Here is a 10,884-nt window from a genome sequence, read left to right as displayed (position 1 = left end):
GTCAGCCTTCCTGCTCCTCTGATGCTGCTTGGCCTGCTGTGTTCATCCAGCTCTACACCTTGTTATCTCAGATTCTCCAGCATCTGCAGTTCCTACTATCACTGTTGTTATGTCCTCCCTTATCAAAAGGGCAACTCACCCTCTTCACTTACTTGTACTTCTGTCTTTCATACTTTCAGAGAATTGGGTACTTTTTATTCATTCACAGAGCAAGGGTGTCATTAGGCCAGCATTTATTGCTCATCCCCAGTTGCCCTCAGAGGGCAGTTAAGAGTCAACCACATTGCTGTGACTTTGGGTCACATGTAGGCCAGACCAGGTAAGGATGGCAGTTTCCTTCCCTGTCAGACATTAATCAACCAGATGGGTTCTTCCTGAAAATCAAGTTCAACATTAGACTGCTAATTGCAGATTTTTATATTGAATTCAAATTCCACCATCTGCTGTGGTGGGATTCAAACCCAGGTGTCCTGAAAATTACCTGGATTTCTGGATTAACAGCCCAGCGATAATACTACTAGACCACCACTTCCCCAATCTACACAAGTCTGTAAACCTGAAGTTGCAGTCAGTTTCCGTGGAGTTACTGACAGTGAACTCAACCAGTGTTTCAACTGAGGTGACCAGTGAAGCTTGCCCTATTAGATGCCACTGTTGCATTACGATGAAGGAAATCTGTGTGGGTGTCAAGTGGCAATGAGATCAGACTTTGCTGTAATGACTACCTTCCTTGAAGTGGAATTCTTTGTCTAAATTTACATCAGACAACAATAGCACGGAATTAATACCTTCAGAGAAGGAGTAGATATTTAGTCATTTAAATATTTAACATTTCTGTTGGCTGGTATTACAATGTCAGAAGTCACACGACACCAGGTTACAGCCCAACAGGTTTATTTGAAACCACAAGCTTTTGGAGTGTAGCCTCCTCTTCAGGTGAAGTGACCAGTTTGACCATGTTTTTGCATAGCTTCATGTTTTTTTAAAGACAACAGAATTCACTGGAATAACTGATGCATGAAAAGCAATGAAAATAATTTCTCTCTGAAGTTTTGAACATTCTACATTTATACAATGCCACAAACTATTGGATGTTTTTAAAGGGAAATCCAGTGTTTCAGTTTCTGTCTTATTCTGTAGTCTCCAGGACATCTGATATGCGCGTTGCAATGAATCAATTCATTTTGATTTGACTTGATTTATTGTAGTCACATGTACCTGAGTACAGAGAAGTTTTTTTTTGTTTTGTGAGCAGTACTGGCAGATCATAGCAAACAAGGACATACAGATCATAGGGTGCTGAGACAGAGCGAGGTATACAGGGTTACAGCTGCACGAGGTACGCAAAGCAAGATCAACATTATTTCAAGCTAGAGATCCATTCATCAGTCTAATAACAGTAGGGAAGAAGCTGTTCTTGAACCTGTTGGTGCGTGAGTTCAAGCTTCTTTATCTTCTGCCTGTCAGAAGAGGTTCAAAGAGAGCATTACCGGGGTAGGAGGGGTCTTTGATGGCAGCCTTTGCATGGCAACAAGAAGTGCAAATGGATCTACGGGTAGGAGGTTGGCTTCAGTGATGGTCTGGGCTGTGCATGCAACTTTCTGTAGTTTCTTACGGTCCGGGGCAGAGCAGTTCCCATACCAGGCTGTTATGCACCCAGATGCAATGCTTTCTATGGTGCATCTGTAAAAGTTGATGAGGGTCCTTATGGATATTTCAAATTTCCTAAGCCACCTGAGGAAGAAGAGGCCTTGTTGTGCCTTCATTGGGCTCTCTGTACACTTCAATTCTTACTGCAATCTCTCTTCATAAACATTTATACTATGTAGACTCTTAAGTACAATTGATATGATTAACTTCTTTAGTTTAACTTCTGTCTGAAGCTTCAAAGCGTTGGGGCATTCTTAGGTGTTATTTCCTCAAAAACTAGTCAGGAAGCCAACCTGACCAGGCTAGCGAATGTATGTATAAGCTCTATGCATGCACAAGTAACATTGCTAAAAGTTCACAAATATCATGTTGCAAAATGTTTGAAAATGAGATTTTTTTGGAATAGAAACATAGAAACAGAAGATAGGAGCAGGAGCAGGCCATTTGGCCCTTCGAGTCTGCTCTGCCATTCATCACAATCATCGCTGATTGTCCAACTCAATAGCCTAATCCTGCTTTCTCCACATAACCATTAATCCTATTCGCCCCAAATGCTATATCTCGCCACCTCTTGAATACTTTGAATGTTTTGCATCAAATACTTCCAGTGGTAATGAATTCCACAGGCTCACCACTCTTTGGATGAAGAAATGTCTCCTCATCTCTGTCCTAAATCATCTACCCTGAATCCTCATACTGTGACTCCTGGTTCTGGACACACCCACCATCGGGAACATCCTCCCTACATCCACCCTGTCCAGTCCGGTTAGAATTTTATAAGTCTCCATGAGATCCCCCCTCATTTGTCTGAACTCCAGCGAAAGCAATCCCAACCTAATCAATCTCTACCCAATATGTCAGTCCTGCCATCCCTGGAGTCAGCCTGGTAAACCTTCACAGCTCTCCCTCAAGTGCAAGAGCATCCTTCCTCAGAAAAGGAGACCAAAATTGCACACAATACTCTAGGTGTGGCCTCACCAAGGCCCTGTACACCTGCAACGACACATCCCTGCTCCTGTACCCAAAGTGTCCAGCAATAAAGGCAATACCATTTGCCTTCTTTACCGCCTGCTGCACCTGCATGCTTACCTTCAGCGATTGGTGCATAAGGATGCCCAAGTCCCGCTACACACACACCCCTCTCCCAATTTACAGCTGTTGAGGTAGTAATATGTCTTCTTGTTTTTGCTTCAGAAGTGAATAACCTCACGTTTATCCAAATTCTACTGCATCTGCCATTGATTTGCCGACTCACCCAACCTGTCGAGTTCATGCTGAAGGATCTCTCTATCCTCATCACAGTTCACCCTCCCACCCAACTTGGTATCATCTGCAAACTTGGAGATGTTACGTTTTGTTCCCTCATCCGAATCATTAATATATATTGTGAATAGCTGGGGTCCTGGCACCAATCCTTGTGGCACCCCACTAGTTACTGCCTGCCAATTTGAAAAGGACCCATTAATTCCTACCTTTGTTTCCTCTCTGTCAACCAGTTTCCTATCCATCTCAATACACTTTTCCTCCCACCACCCCCCCAACCCATGCGCTTTAACCTTGCACATTAATTTCTTATGTGGGACTTTGTCAAATGCTTTCTGGCTCCCCCTTGTCAACTCTACTAGTTTCATTTTCATCGAATTCCAACAGATTTATCAAGCATGATTTCCCCTTCATAAATCCATGCTGACTCTGTCTGATCCTGCCATTGCTTTCTAAATGCTGTGCTATAAAATCCTTAACAATGGATTTAAGAATTTTCCTCACTACCGATATTAGGCTCACCGGTCTATAATTCCCTGTTTTCTCTATACCTTCCTTTTGAATATTGGAATGAGTATGTGGTGGGTATGGGGTCTTTAATTAAATACCCATGACATGCAGAACCAACAAGTTTACAAAATACGATGCAACGACTGCCACAAACATTACATCAGACAGACAGGATGGAAACTAGCCATCAGAATACATGAACATCAGCTAGCAGCAAAACGACACGACGAATTTTCCCTAATATCAGTACACTCAGATAATGAAGGCCATCAGTTTAACTGGAGCAACGTAACCATAGTAGCCCAAGCCAAACATAGACACGCACGGGAATTCCTAGAGGCATGGTTCTCATCCCACAATGCAATCAACAAACATATAGAATTGGACCCCATATACAAACCCATACAGATCAAAACCGGAAATGACACTACTCACTATAACAGACCAGACAGTATAAATTCCAAGTGTAGTAGAACAACAATGCTTCATCGGAGGCCTCACTGATGATGTTACCTAGCATGGTGGCAAAATGTCCGAACGAAAACATGCCAGCTCGGCGAGCAAGTGAACAACCTCACCCATAACCCGAGCTATAGATCTTTGCAAAAACCTTAAATATTGGTCGAGAAAACCATCCTGTATACATTCCGGGAATTCCTCCTCTATGGCATTGTGGCTAATTTGATTTGCCCAATCTGTGAGCAGATTAAAATCACCCATGATTACCCCATGAATGGAAGAGATATTTCTTTTCTTAACTTTTACATTTGAAGTAACTGAAAGTTATTCATCTGTTTGGAATCTTCATTTACAAGCCTATTGTTGAACATGTGATTCTCGCACGTGGCAGATGGTTTACTTCTGAAAATATCATTAGTTTCCAAAAAAAATTAACGTTTTCCCCATGCAAGTCTTGAATGTGTGTATTCATTGTCCAGCAAATTTTAGGATTTCCTCTCTGATAGCAGCCTGTGTATGAACTATGAGATACAGTGCAAAATGTTATGCACATTCTAAGCGTCATTTCTTCTGTTCACTTTATTCAACACGTGGTAGATATCCAACAGTGATTTTTCGAAATGATAAGATTGCAGATATTTTCGATAATGCACATTAGCAGACCTATGTTACATCTGTGTGTGTGGTTTTATAATATGGTGTCACATTGCAAAAATATGAAAGGAGATTATGGAAATTGCCTCAAATTATTTGAACCCAATCCCTTACAGAATCCTATAAGCAGCAACTTCCTTTAGCTGATATTTGCCATTTCTGCCTCTTGCTGTTTACACCAGATGTTTAGTGGTATCAGTCACTGCCCCTATGGGAATGTTTGAAGCCCAGATTGTGTGCTTGCAGGTAGAAGGTTATTTTAGGTTGAAGTGAGGGAGCAGACCATTTTGTATTTCTCTGTAGTCTGTTGCTCTATCACTGAATGAAATCTACGGTAGGCAAAGCCTTTGTGCAGAACTCACAGGCAGATAATATGCAGTTATACCGAATTCTTGATATGAGCAATGGCGTTATGAACACACTACCCCATTCAGCCATGTTTCAATAAGGAATTGTCGATGACCATGCCAGGAACAGCACTGAATATGCCTAAAAATAAGATGCCAACCAGTGCTGCTACTAAACAATAGAAACTAAATGGTATTAGCAGAGCTAAGCAATCCTATAACAAACAGATCAAATCCAAGCCCTGCCACATTCAGTAGTGACTGGTGTCACTCAATTAACTGACCTTTCCAACAACAAAAGATCAGGACTAGCAATGCACACTGCCAGTTGCACAGTGCTCAACACCATTTTCAAATACTCAGAGTGAAAAAGTTTGTGCTTCCGTGAAGCAAGACCTGGGCAATATTCAAAATGGAACTGATAAGTCAATGTAATATTGTCTGGCACTTGTACAGAAACAATACCCACCTCCAACAGGAGAGAGAGTCTAACCAAATTTGTTGGCATTCAACAGCATTATCATCACTGAATTCCCACACCGTCACATTCAATGGACCTGCTGTCACTAAAGTCAGAACTAGATCACCTAGACAGATACTGTGTCCACAACAGCAGGTCAGGCACTGATTATTCTGTAGCAAGTAACTCAGCTCCACACTCATCAGAGCTTTCTCACCATCTGCGATGCAAGAGTCAGCCATCTGATAATGTACCCCTCATGTGCCTGAATGATTGCAGCTGCATTATTGCATAATTAATAGGAGCCAGAGTGAGCCATATACAACTTCTGATCCACTCTGACATTAAATCAAGGCTGATTTATCTCAGCTCCACGTTTCTGTATCCCTTAATATTCAAAATTCTATCAATTTTTTCTTGATTATGACCAGTACTACCCATAGCTTTCAGAGATCCCAAAGATTCACATTCTCAATCTTTTCTGTGAAGGAATTTCTCCTCAGTTTTAAATGACCAGTCGTTTATTTGCAGTTTGAGATCCTGTGTTCCAGATTTCCCAACCAGGGGATTTTTTTTCTCTCTGAGCGCACTGCTAAACCCTATATGTTTCAATTAGGTCATCTCTCGTTCTTTTAAATGTCACAAATTAAAGGCCGAGTCAACTGCAATCTGCCCTCACCTGATGCCATCCTGGGGCAGCAGGCAATATAAAGCAGGGATATTGGAGAGGTACTCAAGTTGGCAGGATCAGACCAGTGGTGCGGTTCACAAGGATCTGTGTTAGGGCCTCAACTATTCACATTATTTATTAACAGCTTGATAATGGCATAGGAAGTCAAATATTTCAAATTTATTCAGGTCACAAAATTAGGTGACGTTGTCCACAGTGTAGATAATAGCATAAAATTACAAAGGAGCATTGATATAATAAATGAATGGGCAAAATGTGGCAATTTTTTGTAGACTTCATTTAAATTTTCTAGATGGAATGAAGTTAAATACAGTTGATGTCCAAAGCAACTTGGTATTTCAGGTACATAGGTTTTTTAAATGTCATGAACAGAAGCCGAAAATAATCAAGAAACCCAATGGAATGCTCGCCTTTATATCTAGAGGACTGGAGTAAAAAGATGCAGAAGTTTTGCTGTAGTTATACAAAACCCTGGTTAGACTCCACTTGGAGTACTGTGAGCAGAACTGGGCACTAAACCTTAGGAAGGATAGAATGGCCTTGAGTAGGTTTACATGGATGGTTCCTGGACTTTAGAGGTTAAGTTATGAGGAGAGATGATACAAATTTGGCCTGTTTTCTTTAGAATTTAGAAGGTTAAATGGTGATCTGATTGAAGTCTTCAAGATATTTATGGAAAAAGACACAGTAAATAAAGATAAACTATTTCCAGTGTTTGGGGATCCTAGAACATAAGGGGGAATGATATGAGAATTAGGGCCAGACCATTAGGACAGATGTTAGGAAGTTCTTCTACACACAAAAGGTGGTAAGGTTAGGGTGGAGCTGATCCCACGACAATTTCCAACTAGAAGCACAAGGGCAGCAGATACATGGGAACACCGCCACCTCCAAGTTTCCTTTCAAGCCACTCACCATCTACCTTGGAAATATATTGCTGTTTCATCAGTGTCACTGGGTAAGATCCTGGAATTCTCTCCCTTAGGGCATTGTGGGTGTACCTAAAGCACATTGATTGTAGTAGAAGTTCACCACCACCTTCACAAGGGCAACTAGGAACGAAAAATAAATGCTGGCTAGCCAGCAACGCCCATGTCCCACAAGTGAATTTTTTTAAAAATTCAACACTTCCCATGTTTCATTAACAAATAAACGAACAAAGAAAAGTCAGTGATATCAAGGAAAATTTAGTAAAATTCTGCATTATCAGTATGACCTGCTTAAAGTTGTATTGTAGTATCAAAATATTGAACTGCAAAATTAAGTGTACATTTTTCATTTTTGGGAGGAAAATGGTTAATTGTCACAATTTTATTGGAGATGTTAATAATACATGAGCACTCTTTCTTCCTGTGGATAATTTTATATTACTGATTTATTGCAATGGCTAAATATGATATGGATATGATGTTTTCAGCTTTCTCCAGAACAAAGTCACTTAACCTGCACAACATCAAAAGATTCAGCATTCCAGGTGTGTTAATACATGAATGATTGTTCTTTAAAACTGAACAAACAAGTTGGCACTCCCCTTATCCTAACCTGAAATATGCTCACAAATGTGCCTAGATGGTTCATGACATAAACAGCAACCTAGGTTTGTTCAGCTTCTCTTTGGCCCAAGGTCAGTGTCACATGGCTAACGTGAGCCTTCATTCCCAACAGAGAGCACTATTAATATTAATGAGTTATTCTCAATGCACAATGGTATAAAATGTTGATGCTAAGCTAGCTTGTATGATGAAGCTATTTTTAAAGATCACAGTTGGCACATTTGATGTATTTGAGCACACAACTGGTAATGCAGATTTTCATTTGCATGATTTGCTACATTCCTTACTAGCTAACCACTGCAAACCAGGAGATAGCAACAGCTGCAGATGCTGGAGTCGGAGTCAAAACAGTGTGGAGCTGGAGGAACACAGCAAGTGAGGTAGCATCAGTCGAGCAGGAGAGTCGATGTTTCGGGCCTCGACCCTTCATCAGGAAGGTCTAGGCCCCGAAACATCAACTCCCCTGATGCTGCGTGACCTGCTGTATTCCTCCAGCTCCACACTGTATGGATTGCAAACCAGGTGTTTTTTCAGTTTTGTTGCTGAAGATTAGGTGTGGTGTCACCCATTGATAGTAACACAGTTGGTTATTCTCTGTTTCAGATCCCCGCCTGGAGTTGTGTAGGAAAGAATAGACAAGTCTCCCACATCTCCTGGCCAATTTCAAAGCAGCAGCAGCACAGACTAATACCAAGTCGTGTCTCACGGCTGTTTGTCCGAAGGCTGGCTTTAAAGAGAACAGTGATATATATGAGGAATCAGATGAGGCTGTGCTGGTAATACTTGCAGCATAAGACCCTTCCTCCCTTCAGTCTGTTTGACATACATGATTCAACACAGTGCTTTTGGAGTTGCTCAACACAGATTCCAAGACGGCTGCTGGGGACAGGCCATCGAGCATGCCTACAGAAATGCTACAAGCAGATAGCATGGTCAAACCTGTTGGTTCAGCAACTACGTTTACGTCAGCTGTTCCTCTTCGCATACTAAATAAAGGGCCAGACTATTTCCGAAGGCAGGCAGAGCCTAACCCGAAAAGACTCAGTGCCGTGGAACGGCTTGAAGCTGATAAAGCGAAATATGTGAAGAGTCAAGAAGTCATCAATGCCAAGCAGGAGCCGGTGAAACCGGCAGTGCTGGCAAAGCCGCCAGTCTGCCCAGCAGTCAGGCGGGCAGCAGGTACCCCTTCACAAAAGCTATCTAACAATCATAAAGCAGACAGCACTGCAAAAAGAGAAAACTTGAATCTGGAAATTTTGAAGAATATAATTAATAGCTCAGAAAGTTCCACCTCAGGGTCAGTGCACAAACACACCGCACGGAACTGGCCCCAGCATAGACCTGCCTCCACAGAAATCAACAGGCGCACATTCGCAGAATCTATTCAGGTGTACAGTAACCAAGGTCATGGTAGTCTACAGGGAGACAACCTCAACGTAACCAAGCGATTGTTTGAAGACCAAGTCAGTGATTCAGCCCTGCACATTTCTCACAGTTCAGCAGATGTGAGGAGGGTTATTGAAGGGAAGCCTCTAAAACCAATCCCCAGTAGCAGTTCTGCCCCTCCTGTTCTACCCAAACCTAATATTTCAACATGTAATGTACCCAGGTCACCAGCACAAACCCCTCCAGACTTGCCCAACAATCCAAGCAGGCGACCGTCACTTCATCGCTCCAAGTCCGATCTCAGCGACCGATATGCCCGTGCTAATGCTGACGTGGAGCGATTCTTTAATTACTGCGGACTTGATCCTGAAGAACTTGAAAACATTGGAATGGAAAACTTCACAAGGGCTAATTCAGACATAATCTCCCTGAACTTTCGCAGTGCGAGCATGATCAGTTCAGACTGTGAGCAGTCACGACGGAGCAATGATGACCTGACAGATGACGAGGAAACCAATGACCGTGTGCCATACGGTATTTCAGCGGTGGAAAGGAATGCCAGGGTGATTAAATGGTTATATAGTTGCAAACAAGCTAAAGAATCCCAGAAAATATCTCATGTTTAAGAAAGGGACAAAAATTTGGGTTAACTGAGAGATTTTTGTATTTTTATTTTGTCTGTGAATCTTTTAGTTGTGAAGAGTTGCAATGTCTACTGGGATTTTTCTTGCAGATCTCAATTCCTCTGTGTTGCTAGCTGTCTGTTCTCTCATTGCATGCTCATTGACTTGAATTCAGAATTGGCCTATACTTCAGATTATATGAAGACATGGACTTTTCAGTTGTATTAGATATATGCCTATATACACATGTATTGATCAAAAACAGCACGGGGTACTATGTCCACATTTTATTGTACATTTCAAACAATTATATATGAGAACGTATGGCCTTTATTGTGTCAGAATCTATTCGTAAATAATTGTAACCAGGAAAAAAGAAAAGCATCTGTCCGCAATATTGCGATGGCAGCCATTTTGGTCTTGAAACGCATGGTACAGACCATGTAATCTCTAATAATCCCATGTAACCTGTAATAGTAGTGAGTTGTCTATAATATTTCTCTTGAAGCTGTCCAATTTAATGCATCAGCACGGTTCAGCTCTGACAATCCATGTCTTCCAAACCTGCTTCGACTGCCAGTCTAACTGTCTGCTGTAATGTGGTGCTCAGAAGTGAAAAGTACAGCGGGTGAGCTCATTAACTTGGTCATTGTTGCTTTTTAATATACTCCAGTACTGCACTTCATTTCATAAAAAAGACTGGTGCCTGAGCTGATGGGGAAACCAGATTTTTTTTGTACCATATAATTGCTGTTAAGGGTTTGTAAATACTTTAAAAGATGTTATCAGATCTGTAAAGAAGAAACTGTTATACGAATAAATAGTTTCCAGTCCATTCATCACCATTCTCGATTTTAGCTTTTTCATTCATAATGCTGAAGTTGCTTTAGTTTTAACATGAATACTTTCAAAAAGGTTTACATTTTTGATTACTTTTTTATTCCTGTTGAATAAATTGAGGCTTCATGAAATGTCGGTACACTGCTGGCAACGTTCAATGGTTGCCTTAGTTTACAAAACGTTACACTCATTGTTCAAATCCTAGAAATGTATTGGGTTCTCAACCATGGTCACCACTGTAATGTGATCTCTTCTAAAGGCTGTAGGAAGATTCCAAAAGTGTGGCATTGTGATGCTTTAAATTTGCAGCAAAAAACATAATAATGCTGATTTGGAATTATATCCCAGGCGTTATTTGTTTCATGTTGTGTTTTAAGACAGTAATATCTTTAAGCTATGATCATGTACTTTATACATTTCTTTTTTTCATCTCAAATCCTCAGCAAGG

At 41.1% G+C, this 10,884-nt stretch overlaps 1 protein-coding gene across 2 annotated transcripts in view; it reads left to right on the top strand.

Annotated features, from left to right (window-relative positions):
* Nucleotides 1-10,435, top strand: part of LOC109938341 (protein FAM110B-like) — a 52,278-nt gene extending 41,843 nt beyond the window's left edge. Inside the window, exons 2-3 of one of the 2 annotated variants that reach the window (XM_048595864.1) lie at nucleotides 7,452-7,508; nucleotides 8,191-10,435. In XM_048595864.1, the coding sequence (XP_048451821.1) occupies nucleotides 8,487-9,599 (1,113 nt within the window). In that variant the 5' untranslated portion in view covers nucleotides 7,452-7,508; nucleotides 8,191-8,486 and the 3' untranslated portion in view covers nucleotides 9,600-10,435. The remainder of the gene's footprint in view (nucleotides 1-7,451; nucleotides 7,509-8,190) is intronic. The other variant, XM_048595865.1, reaches the window with a different exon arrangement.
* The last annotated feature ends 449 nt before the right edge of the window (nucleotides 10,436-10,884 follow it).

Source organism: Rhincodon typus, chromosome 4 (genome assembly GCF_021869965.1).
Source record: "Rhincodon typus isolate 14 chromosome 4, sRhiTyp1.1, whole genome shotgun sequence".
Lineage (NCBI taxonomy): Eukaryota > Metazoa > Chordata > Chondrichthyes > Orectolobiformes > Rhincodontidae > Rhincodon > Rhincodon typus.
Note: the sequence above shows the minus strand (reverse complement) of the source record. Positions and strands in the feature narration are given on the sequence as shown.